The sequence below is a fragment of the Strongylocentrotus purpuratus genome, unplaced genomic scaffold (assembly GCF_000002235.5).
Source record: "Strongylocentrotus purpuratus isolate Spur 01 unplaced genomic scaffold, Spur_5.0 spur5_scaffold_5, whole genome shotgun sequence".
Taxonomy (NCBI): domain Eukaryota; kingdom Metazoa; phylum Echinodermata; class Echinoidea; order Camarodonta; family Strongylocentrotidae; genus Strongylocentrotus; species Strongylocentrotus purpuratus.
The window spans coordinates 17,295,123-17,308,924 of record NW_022145611.1 but is presented as its reverse complement, the minus strand read 5'-3'; the positions used below and the strand labels follow the sequence as shown (position 1 = coordinate 17,308,924).

The window sequence follows — 13,802 nt, the reverse complement described above, 5'->3', positions numbered from 1 at the left end:
ACGTAAGGAGATGTATATCTGAAAAGAAAGAAAAAAGATAACGGGATTATCCTCTGCATTGTTGAGAAAAGTCACTTGCAGACTGCTCAGGTGGGCAGACTCGTATACACTCTCAAACAGCTTCGATAACTCAGACACAGGTATTTAAGAAAAGTACAATTTCTTCAAGTTTTTGTATTTATTATTCTACATAGATCTATTTATTGAGCACATCCTCACACGGTCATTCATAAATCTAGATCTTAGTGATGATTATATGGCCCCCAGTAAAAAAAAAAATAATAATAATAATTTCTATATCATTACAGGTTACTAGTACAATGAATTTCATATTAGATGGGTAACTATACTGGCCCTTCATGACAACAATGCATGAATACAATGCAGAAGGGTGGAGAGGGTGCACATAATGTTTATACCCAGGGAGTTGTACTGTTTTAAAAGTACTTTACAGCTCAAGGTATTAAGACAAAGTATTTCTGTTACCAGTTTCAAATTAAAAGAACTGTCGATATGCAAACTGAAAACATCTAGGCACCATGAATAAATGCTCTTTATAAATGTGCATGCTTTCCAAATACCAATATCTTGTCCGGCACCAAACACAAATATGTGTTTCTCTCTTTTCCACTCCTAAAAAGTTATTTATCTAATCTATTAAACATATGTGAGAAGCTCATATATTTTTGAAAATATTATAAATACTAAAGTGCATGTTATATATCAAATCAGTTGCAAGGAATACAATCCCTGAAGTCCAATGTAGTTAGTCCTAGATAAATCGGGTTACCACTTCAAAACTAAAGGTGCTTTTTAACCCTCTAATTTTGCTATCAATACAATCATCATTTCTACCTTCATTACCTCTGACATTTTTTCCTCTGACATTTTTTCCTCTGACATTTTTACCTCTAACATTTTTACCTCTGACATTTTTACCTCTGACATTTTACCTCTGACATTTTTACCTCTGACATTTTGACCTCTGCCATTTTGACCTCTGCCATTTTTTCCTCTGATATTTTTACCTGGCACCCAGCAATGTACTATTATATTACTCGGTTATATAGTCAGATATTAAAGTGTATGCATGTATTTCACAAGGGAATGATACTTGAGATTCCATGGATTGAATAAACAATGTATAAGGTTTCATATCATTTGATACAAAACATCTGTGGAATACAGCGCCAAATATATAAATCACTTAAGACTGTTGACATTTCCAAAGGAATATGCTGGTACTCATTAATATCATTTAAAAGGACACACCTGCATTCGCTCAGTACCAGTATGCTGGTTTTCAAATGAAATTGAAATGAATGGTGATTAAACTGTGGAAATGAATACCGGTAGTATATAACACCTGAACTTTTAGAGCCAGTGTAATATCCCGCAGGTATATACTGCCAGCTACGGCAGGGAGTACACACACACATGCACGAAATGTAAGTGCTCAAAACGGAACGTCAAGATGTTGAATAAATAAACTCACTTCCTGAATACCCTAGTTCAAGATGTATCTTTGTTAACTTCATAAGGATAGAGATTTTACAGCCAGAAGGGGGTTAACTCATATAATTACAAATAGTTACTGCCTTTCTGGCTCTACACAGATGATATGACATAATTGCTGTACATGTTCACACATAATTATGCTGAATGAATATGTTACAATATATCATACGATGATTGATATGTCACATGAAAAGTTTTGAAGGACTATAACAAGGCTTATAATCTTGAATACATGTTGCAGATAATGTAAAATTGTACGTACATCCTGAAATACAAGTAGAATCAATAACACTAGAAAAATGGAAATATATTACAATTTTTTTCACTACATGATCAACATATGTATTCTATGTTTTTTTCACACACAAACCTCATCCCAAATATACAAATTACATAAATGTATTTTACAGTTTGCCATACAAAGCTTTAGTCAGGAATTGCACTGTATTGTTACTCCAAGCAAGTGTGTAAAGCTAGGATATGGGCTACACATATCTTTGTTTTATATAGAGCCATGTTAATTGAGGTCTATTTAGAACATGAGAGCTATTAAAGGGACTGAGCAATTTATTTTGCTTACAAGTAACCAAGCAAACAAGTCTAAAAATTCAACGCTTTGAAATATTGTAACTGGATACAAGGTATTTCGTATATTCTTTGGATATTTTTTTTTCTTCAAATAAGCAAAGAATGCATGTTCTTAAAGGAAAATATTAGCTACAATACTGTCTTAATCATTTGTTTTAAACAATAATATTGACATCATACTATTACACTCACACCTACATCAATCAAGTTTCTTCGGAATGTTAAGAGAAAATAAAAATCTGCAATTTCTAGCAAGAGAAAAAAAAAATCTGTGAAGCCTAAAAGTAACTAAGTGCATTTTCTTACGAGCAAATATATCTTTGATCAACTAATTAATGCAGAATGCAAGAAATTGTTACACTACTGACCTAGAAAAGTAGATAAAACCACTGATTTCAATTCAATTGTTTCCCCTCCCTCTCCCTCTCTCTCTCTCTCTCTCTCTCTTTTGAGGGGGGGGGGGGAGGGGTGATGAAATACATACCCCATGTATTTAGGAGATCGCATGACAAAAAAAAACCTATGTGTAATATTTCTCTTCCAACCTAAGCTTTGCACTTCCAACTCTTCTTAAACATATGATAAATAATGACTTGAGTCATTTAAGATGGATTTATGAAGAATTAATTGACTCCTAATCCATCCTAAATTCTAATCTATCCTAAATATGATGGAATATACCTTTTAGATTATCACCACCACCATGTACTGTATAATCTAGAAGAAAGACAAATATGACATTAAATTACTTCATAAATTCCCTATTGCACTTGATCAACACAAACTAATCATTTTCTGGTGTAGAGAATTCATTAATTGAAACCAAAAGGCATGAATGGTACTGTCACTACGTTACCAATATATTATCACCAACAAAGTGTATTTGTATCAGTACAGAAACTGTAATGACGGGAAATAACTGTACTGACATAAATCAATTATCGATTGCTTTAAAAGACCTGCAGCACTGGTACTCTACTCGATTGTGAGATCGAGAGATATGTATTTCATATACCGGTAAGTAATTTTACAACAACGCTTTTCTGCAGTGCATTGATGCAATGAATTTATTGTGTTAAGAAACCAACGTCATTCGCACAAAGACAAAACCACATTCTTTGGTTTCATGCATCAAGTTCTTTTGGAAGATGCTGTATGACTTTGCCCTTCATGTACTAAGGCCCACCACTACAGAGTGAAAAAATGCCCTCTTTTAATCCTACACTCATCTGTTAAACAGAGTGATGAACATTTGTTCGTCGATGAAAATGCCTTCAATGCTTCAGTTGCTTTCTTCAGATATCGTAGTCTCTGCATAGTTTGAATTTAATGCTTGGGATCTTTATTATCTCACACCAGATTCACAATTTTTTTTTTCTTCTAAATCACGAAATAATAGATAGAAATGATTCTGTATCTCATGCAATCTATTATTCTATGAACCGTGAAAGATGAAGGCATTAACAAACAATGATCAACAATTTTTTATTTATCTAATAATCCACTTGCATACAACCAATCAAAACAGATTAATAAAGATATAAAGCTGCCACTCAATTTACCTAACTTGCTGCGTTACATTTAGCACAAATGTAGATGGATATGCCCTAATTTGCTCTCACTTCTTGAAAAAAGTGAAATAATTATGACAAAACTATAACGCGTTATCATTTATTTGTTTTGTTTTGTTTTTTAATTCTTGTCGATGACTTCATTCTTAAGACATTCTGCGAGAGCTTTCCTCATGGCTAACTTCTTTTCGTCAACCTTCACATCCATTTTGACGTCACCTAAGAAAGAGAAAAATGGGTCAATGTGTTAAAATATAGATATTCCAATGAGGAAAACATTTGGATGGAGATGTGAAGGTCAATATAGTCAGGGGAAAAAATACACAGGGGCTCGGGGCGAATTTGCCCCCGAAATGCCAAAAAGAGCCCCCCAAATTTTGCATAGAGTTCAATGCAAAACAAATTAAAGAGTGTAATTTTCATGCAAGCAAACTTGAAAAGTAGCCCCCGAAATTGTTTTAATGTTTTTTTCCCTGAATATAGTAATAATAATTTTGTTTACCTAGGGAAGGCTTATCAACATCAATGATGTTCTTCCCGAGGGCCCTCACAATTATTAGTGCCCAAGCAATTGCACATTTACATCTGGTTGGCAAATGTGGTTTAATGTCTCGCCAAAGGATGTATGTGCTGGGCTGAGATTCGAACCCTCAACCCATGAATGTATGGTTTTGCTTTATTTTTTAATTCTTGTCGATGACTTCATTCTTGAGACATTCTGCGAAAAACAAAACAAAACTGATGTATTTGTAATTTTTCTTTATATCTTTGAAAATTTCAAATTTGTAATCTTTGTTTGTATCAGTCTCCCGACTGTTTTAACAAGGAATTTTGATTCAATAAACCGAAATGAATGAATGAATGAATGAATTGAGAGTCAAATAAATGAACCACTCTACCACGACACCTGCGATGATAACCCATTGCCTATTGAAGCAGGGCGGTCCCTGTATGATTGTTATAGGAATGAGAGAATTCGGTAGTCAAGAGGTTAAAATGAGACACAAGCATCAGAGGTTCTGTGCATATATATACCTTGCGTTGCCTGCCTGGCTGCACGGGATGACTTGGGCCTGGCTTGGGCCGACTGACTCTGCTCATAAACATCCAGGCTCTTTTCTCTGGCACTCTTCTTCTTGGCTATCAACATATCACGCTGCTGCTTCAAGTACTGGGCTCTCTTCTCTAAATCACTGGGATCCGCCGTTGAGAGATTCTGCAATCAAGATTGAATAACAGCTGATGCCAATTCATCTCATTCACAAAATTCTGTTTTAAAGCCTGTCTGCACTAGTTTGTCCAGAAGGGATTAGACCTCCCTGCATGGTCAATGACAGGTGGTTATCTCATCAAATCAGCTCTCAATTAACATAAGAAAAAGGGGATCATGGGGGACTAACAGGTACCCCTTAGGCATTAATTGTTTACTATATAGATGTTGCAAGTAGCTACAAGTAGTGCAATCCCGTTTTAAGGGGAAAAACCACCAAAATATAGTTTGCTCTATATCATTTAGAGCACATGCAGCTCCTTTCCTCCATCCCCACTGTTTATTTACTGGTATTTGAACATACATTTTTTTTTAATTCTATTTTTGCCATAGTCGTGCACAAAATCATGTGTAAACTATGATTTCTCCGTACACACACACACCCTGACTACTTACACTAACTCTGGAGTCTGCCCTGCTTGATTCTGCTGCTTCTGCTTTAGCACTGAGTAGCCAGCTTGCTGCTGCCTCCTCACCGCTCACTGGCTTGGCTGACTTGCTACTTGCAGAGCTTGCAGAGCTGGAGGTCGATGGTGCCGGTGACTTGGGTAGTCTAGCAGACTAAGGGATGTGGATAAGTTGTGTAAATGGACAATTCGTTAATATACAATGTATATGTATATAAGAAACTAGAGTGTTCTGCTCAGAGTTTGATAAAATACACAAAAATGCAAGAAATAATTCATGCTCTGTACACCAAGAAATTGCAAATTTATGTTATTTTTAATTACATTTCAAATTCACATACCAGAGGTTTTGATGATTTTGTACTGGGTGCAGGTGCTGGTGTAGGGCCCTCAGAGATAGCCAACTTCAAAGTCTGTAGAAATAAAAGAAAGATATACATCTATATTGTATTACACTAAGTACTTTACCAATTCAAAGAATTTTATTAACGATTGGAAGTCCTTCTCTTAAAATTAGTAGCACTTAGTATTATGTGGAAGCAGATAAGAATAGGGATATTTTTACAAAATTGTAATACTTAATAAATCAAAAGGATTGTAATGTACATATTACATTTCATGTGTATCATTGCATCTTCATGTTACACCAACACACACACACACACACATACACAAACAAACAACCTACATATATATCTTTTCTATTGACATTTATCAGTCCCACACAAATAATAAACTTCAGACACACCAACGAGACCGACACTAGACTGAAAAAACAATTACATTACCACGATTGGCCAAAAATTGGTCAGTTTGGATTCAGTGTGGTGTTTGTTCGGCGGTGTGACTGAGGTGTGAGCCTGAAGTCTTAGCTAATCAGGGAGGTGTTTCACACAGAACTTAACACTTATGGAAAGCCGTTAGCATCTCTGAAAATATTTTGTGCAAGTTATTTTAAAGGCATAAAATGTTGATTCAAATCAATCATATCTTCTATTATCAAGGAGATTTCATGTTTTTGATGTGGAATTTATGAAAAGTCTAAAATACTTGAATTTTTGCTTTTGAATTTATTTTATTTTAAGGCTACAAATGGCTCTCCCTAATGTTAATTCCAACTTATTTAAGTTCGACTTAGGATCTGTGTGAAACACCCCCCAGATGTCTTGGGTATAATTACCCAGTTTATTAGAACAGGGTTTTCTTTCATTAACCTTACCTTTTGCATGACTTCCTCTTCCTTTTGTTTGTGGATTTTAAGCTGCTCGACCTCTTTCCCCGATGCAAGAGATTTATCCATGGCTTTGTTGACAGTACTAGATTTCTTCTTCATCTTCACCATTTCATCATACTCCTCCTGAGATTTTCTAAAAATTATAAAAACGGGTAGTTGTGTTAGTATTATTTTAATGCTGATCTTCTGATGGCAATTTGTAACATGGTACAGTCAAATCTGCTTTAGTGACCACCTGTCTACAAAGACCACCTGTCTACAACAAGCACATTTCTTGTTTCCCTTGAAAATGGTTTCTCATTGAAACATATACTAAAGGAACCTGTCTACAAAGAACATTTTTTGTGTTTCCCTTGGGCAGTCGCTGTAGACAGGATTGACTGTATAATCCATAATCATCAACAATAATTTATCACTATATTCTTGTCCTGAATATCATTATGTTACAACCAAAAACATCACAATTGATCTTTATTATCATCAGCAGCATCATCATTATTATCATTACTATCATTGACATCATTATAAATTAAAATATTTTAAAAATTAAATCAATGTATAACAGATATTCCATATTAAGTTTTAGATTTTCATTCCAAAATCTAAATTCCATTGTACTGATCTTTATGACATGATAAAGCATACAATGCCGCCCTGAAATGATGGTACTTACTGCATGACTTCTTTGAGAATCCTTTCCTCCTCGCTGTCCGCCTGTGCTTGTGAATGTTCTACAGGTGTGTTCTCGCCCGGCTTCATGATATTTGGGATCTGACCGCTGCGTTGCTGGAGCATGGACAAGGCCTGAAGCTCCAGCTCTATGTTCTTCTGTGTCATCATGGCCTTGAAGACACTGAAGTCCTGGGCAGCGAACACCTGCTCCAGCACAGTCTACACAGGGTTAAAAAAAATGTGATAGAGTTTTTAAAAAAAAGCTTCTCCTCACATGGAAGGCTGTAAGTTGATTAGCACCAAACGATTTACAAAACCTTGTTATGCCTTATACACCAGCTCGTAGTCTAAGATCATCACACCTGCATCTTCTTAAGATCCCCAAGAAACGAGTGGCCTGTGGTGAAAGGGCTTTTTCAGCTCAGCACCTTCTCTTTGGAATAATTTACCATTTAATTGGAGAATCATAACTTCCATAGTTACCTTTAAATCCAAGCTGAAATCTTATCTTGTTTAACAATACCTGTACTTGGCACTATGACACTCATCCAAAGTCTCTCAGTCTTTCTATTTTTCTTGTGCATCTCGGAATAGAATTGTCTAGATAGACAACGTTATATAAATGGCTATTATTATTATTATTATGATTTTCAACTTTCTTGTGCAAAGACATTTATGGAATAAACTTTCATAGGTCCAATAGATCAAGATCAATTGATTATTTAAATTTTTCTTTATTTTTTAAATTTCAATTAAATAAATTTTTGATCAAATGTCTTTCATGGAAACAAACTTCATAATCCATTTAAATTTTAGGAGGAAAACCTTAGCTATTCATTCCCAATCTCTATAAATGTCCTTAAAATTCTTTGGGTTGCAACAGCTTTTAACGTGCTTAGATATAAATAGCTAACAATGTACGCATTACTGTCATTATCACTTCTTGTGGTTTACATGTGTATTAAGATTAAGAGTTATACATATACCAAATAAGACCATTTTATTTTAATTTGTTTTCAGAATAAAATAAGAATTATGGCATACCGTAGTGGATTGAGACTGCTTGGTCTTGAAAGCATTACAAACTTCAACAAAAGTAGAAGCATTCATGTTGAGATCTTCCAGAAAACTCTCCAGTAGCATTTCAACCTGGAATGAAGTAAAAATGCATAATATACATGTAATGTATGTCTGAAAGGAAATCCAACTTTAGTAGACAACTCCTCTAAAAGAGAGCAGAAAAGAATCAGAGAAACAGACTGGTGAAGTTTAAATGGAAGAAAAAAAAGAGAAAGTTATGAATTTTTCAACTTTCACCATCCTGTTTCTCTGAATTTTTCTGCTTTCACACATATTAAGTTACAACAAAAGTGGGATTGCCCTTTAAATTAGGAAGCGGCAAGCAGGATTCATCTTCCTCTCACATCCATGTTTTGACTTTTGTTTTTACATCTACAATTGAATTTACAATTTACGGGACCATGTCTGTTGCCTAAAACTTTACATTGATGGTAACTTTGCCATTGATGGTAATTTCCATGGAAACCTTGATTTGATTGGCTGTTGAGTGATATTGCCGTGGTAGTTGATATCGATTGCAAAGTTACCATCAATGATAATGTTTATGCAACAGGTTTAAAATAGAGACCCACAGAGAGAGAGAGAGGGGGGGGGGTAGAAAGTGTGTCAAATAGACAGATTAAGGTAGAAACCTACATGAGTAGTAAAGAGAGAGACTGCACCTAAATTTTATTGACCATGCTGCATATATATGTCAACATGAATCCCAATTTATTGATATATTCATCAGTCAAGAATCAGAATGCATTGTTTTGCAGAGGTACTGTAAGACCATGGGGTCTACTTCTTTCATGAAGAAAGAAACTAAAAGATTAGGAGGATACCCTGGAATAGTATTAATAATAAATTGCAATAATAACAAACTCATTTATATAGTGCTCTTACATGTATGCATATTATACCTTTTCACAGCGCTTCACATAGTTCAAGCAAATTAACATGCAAGTAGCAAGAGTTAATATTATTTCTATTAACAGATAGATTTTCCTGTCTGTGGATTATGTACAGTAGCTAGATCAGTTTATGGACCTTGGTGATCGTAAAATGAGGAACCATTATAAAGCTGACCACTTTAATTACCCAAGGCAGTTGATGTTTCACCACTGTGATATTTTAGTTTAAGAGTTAAACATTAATCCTTTGATTAATTATTGACAGTATTCCTAGAATATTAATCAAATATTGCATGGTCTAGCATTCAATATAACAAATTATATACCTCACTTAAGAAATCCAGCCATCTGATTGGTCGAATTGCATTCATAAACTTCAACTATTTCTGTAAAATTCCCAATAACCATGGTTATTGGGAAAATAGTTCAGTCTCCATGGTTACCCCATAGGTTTACATGTTAAAAAATGGTCTGAGCGATCGAGGATACCGCGTACGTGTGCGAAAAATTGGTCGGCAATTTCAATACAATTGAATCTCGATCGATCTTACCGACAATTTTATCTTGCATTGTTGACATGAAGACGAAAATAAACTTCCAAAAACAAAAAAACAACATCTGCCGATAGATCTTGATCTAAATTCGTGCCAATATGCATTGCAAAAGTAAAAGAAGGGCCTGTTTATATGGAGCAGCCACGAAGCATCCTCCACTCGAAACCATTTTCAATCCATTTTAATGTATATATAAGAAAAAACTATTTAACAGAGCGCGATAGCCGAGCGGGTTAAGGCGCGGACTTTAGTTACATCACCTTTTGTACGCAAGAGTTCGAATCTCATCTTCGACAAAAGTTTTTTTATTTTTTATTTTTTATTTTTTAGTCTATTTTTTTTCGGCATATAAAAGTATTAATGACTGCTTTAATATTCGAGAAATAGTTGTTTTATTACGCTCTCAGGAAGGTTACAATTGGGCTATTGCCCTCGGCACGCCTCGGGTAATAGCACAATTCTAACCTTCCCTTGAGCGTAATAAAACAACTATTTCTCTCAAAGCAGTCATTAATACTATACTATATGTACTGACAAATACAGAATTTCCCTGAGTGATGTTATATTTCACCAAGACCTCAGGCTGAGGTTAAAATATAATGGCATGAGGGAATTCTGAATTTTGAGGTGAATATATAATTCAATATTTGTTATTTAAAATGTAGGGTATTTGCAATCCTTTGGAGTCAGGCCTTCTCATTGAGATACAGGTTGCCTTCACATCAGATGCATAGATATAAAACTATGCAAACAATTGATACATGAAGGGAGATGCGCAGTCTTCTTCATTTTTCTATGCATTTTATAGTCTTACATTGTCAGTTTAACAATTTTAACTTTTAATACACATACACACACACACACACATATATATTTATATGTATAAAATATACATTTTATGAAAACATGTGTGCAAAAAGATAAAGCAATGCTTTTTATTTTAGGTATGCTCATAACAAATATAAAAAATTCCTTCTTCATTTTTTGTTGTTTTTATTCGTTTTTAATGACCTGACTAAATAAAATCTGGAAGAAATTTGTTGAGTATGATCTGCATGATTTTATCAATCTGTTTCACTGCTACTTTCAAATCATACAGAAATACAATAAAGCATGATAGTACTTTGACATCTATCTTTTTATGGAATGAGTCTTGAAATGTCGCATATTAATATACACATCACCAGTCTTCTTGCAAGGTTCTAGGTGTAGTCTGTAGTCAATTTTGAATCTTTCTGAACTTACCAAACCTCCATACTCTTCATAGATCTCTGTGTAGGCTATCTTGTTTTCTTCTTCTGGGTTGAATACTGCAAATGAAAGAAAGGAGAGGAGAGTAAGGGAGAGAGAGAGATATATATAACAGTATAACTACATAATTTATACAAGATATGAATCTGGGACAATATAAATTGCAGAACAAAAGGCCACTAAATAAAGATAAGAGAGCTCTGTTCCCAGGCAAGAATTAGACAAGGGATAAGTTTAGTAAACCAAGGAGCATGCACAGGGAGTTTGTTGTATTTAGCGAACTCCCTGTGCGTGCACCTTTTTGCACTAATTCCAATCCTTGTAAAGTATCATGGACTATTTGCAATGCAAAGACAAATTTCATTGGGGCGGATGCAGGAATTAAGAGGCAATTTTGAATGCAATTTAGTATTTTTAGGTTTTGTTTACATCCCTCTTCACCCAGGGGTATGGGTGCCAATCAATAAGGCTATAGGTACATGTAGGTGATATGTGATATAAATTTCGTTTCAAAGCCAACTGATGTTTCTGCTTTCTGTTTATGTTGTAGTCTATAAGGTCTAGATCTATACGCTTATATTTTTTAAATTAAATTAAGGTAAGAAAAAAAATAAGATAAAGATTTTCCTTTTAATTAGTTTAACAAAGATAGCCTATCTAAGACTAATAATGACACCTCAGTCAAACTGTTTAACGATTGGTAATTGGATTTTTACTGTAATTAATTCACTTATTTTCATCATCCCAATTTCCGATTCCCGAGGATCACCATCACTCAGTCTCCTTGACTGATGTCTCTTTTCCATGCAATCGAAACAGGGCTGACCAGATTAAACTTATAATAAATTAGAAACACAAAGTTGCAAACCATGCATCCAGAGACTCCTAATAAATTGCGTTACTGACTAATTTATGATAGACCTTATCATTACAAATTTTTATTCTCAGTTTTCTTATGTTTAACTAATTTTCTTATAAAACTGAAGATAAGGCGTATATATTCAATACTGAATGAACGCCATTAAACTATTACCAACATCAACACCAACCTTGACTTGACAAACGCAGCGCCATCTCTTATCTTAGTGAGCGCCTGCGGCCCGAGGCCGAGGCTGTGGCTTGTGCCATCCCCAATCGCAATCACACTAATCATTTCGTTAGTCCACATCTCATTCGCGCTTCGCGACGCGACTTACCTATGCATTTTTGTTCGATAAACGAGAGAATCGGAACCCTCCATATTGGACTGCTGAGAAATCCAACTACTCCATCAATAACCCAGTCCCGGTCTTCTTCTGCCATCTTTGTTGAAGTCTAAGAAACCCTTTTTAAAGCCAAAAATAATCAGCGGGCCAGGGAGTGTCACTGGGCAATTTCTAAGGACGCTATGTCAATTAAGACGAGTATGGAACGCCGCCAGTGCTGCATTCTTTATACGGTCCTATTCGCTCTGACCACTGTACTTTAAAAAAAAAATCACTGCAATTATTTTTCTAAACCCGGGTTCTAAACAACCCCAGTTAATCCTTTCTATCATCAATAACGAAGAAAATGAAAGTTAATTAAATCTTTTGTACAGAGCAAAGGGGAAGGGAGCTCGCAAAATACGTCATAGGGTTGCCTGTTTGTGTTTGATTGATCACAACTTTAATGCATAACTTTCTTATTTTTAATCAGAATTATCTCAAAATGTCACTGACCAGTCCCTTTCAATTTTCTACTTAACCAACCAAGGTGGAATTCCCAGGGTGAACTTCCCCTTTAACATTGTTAATTATTCATGTATTCTTTTAAACAAATTTAATCATGATATAAAATTAATGACGTAATATAATAAGCAAATATGTTTCACATCTTACGGGCCTGATGTACATTAGGTTCATACGACATTAAAATCATTTTAAACACAACAAAAAATACAAAAAACTCATATAGATGCACATTATACAATGCATATTACAATGTCATGTTGAAATTAGAATAAAACTGTGAAATATGTCAAAACTATATCAAATTGAACTTGCAAAAATCAATAATCAATATCAAGTGTCATTTTGATCTGAAAACGTGGATACTTTGTCAAACAATAAAATGCCAATCAGAACAATTAAGATTTTATCAGTCATTAATGCTTCTATAATTTTCTAATGAAATGAATACCCCACCACCTTTGTGTTACCTTACCGTTTCTCTTCTGCCGAAATTTCATGTTACTATTACTTGCTAACTCTTGGAACCATCAACTTGTCAAGCCTCAATATCGGGCTCAATATAGGCTTTTAAGGATGGTCCCTTTATTCTTTTTATTTTAAATGAGGTCATTAATTTACCGTAGCAATTATTTGTATACACTTCCAACGTTTGCATGTTTATTAAACGGAAGAATGAATAAAAATGAAAAGAACCGAACGATGAAATTGAAAAGAAAGTGGTGTATAAAATAGCTAAATCAATGAGCCACTCTGAAAACTTTTGATGAAAAGGCCTACTAAAGGCATGAGGGGCAGTGGGGGAGGTCACCTCTTTCAAAATGCCAAAGAGAGGGAGAGAGAGAGAGAGAGAGAGAGAGAGAGAGAGAGAGAGAGAGAGAGAGAGAGAGAGAGAGAGAGAGAGATTGAGAGTTTATAGAGAAAGAGAGAGAAAGAGAGAGAGAGAGAAAGAGTAATAAGCGATTTAACAAATAGGCAGACATTTATTTCCTTTTTCTTTGAGAAAGGGGGAAGGAGGGGCTCCTAACAGTATTTATTAACATGCAATTTACATG

At 34.7% G+C, this 13,802-nt stretch overlaps 1 protein-coding gene across 1 annotated transcript; it reads right to left on the bottom strand.

Annotated features, from left to right (window-relative positions):
* Positions 1–163: 163 nt before the first annotated feature.
* Positions 164–12,426, bottom strand: LOC577550 (cilia- and flagella-associated protein 36). Its single transcript, XM_777768.5, has 9 exons — positions 12,235–12,426; positions 11,033–11,097; positions 8,305–8,409; positions 7,262–7,479; positions 6,574–6,721; positions 5,696–5,767; positions 5,344–5,508; positions 4,713–4,893; positions 164–3,896 (listed from the first exon to the last, which is right to left on the bottom strand). Exons 1-9 carry the CDS (start codon positions 12,338–12,340, stop codon positions 3,799–3,801), a joined length of 1,158 nt encoding a protein of 385 aa, XP_782861.2. The 5' UTR covers positions 12,341–12,426; the 3' UTR covers positions 164–3,798.
* Between the last annotated feature and the right edge of the window lie 1,376 nt (positions 12,427–13,802).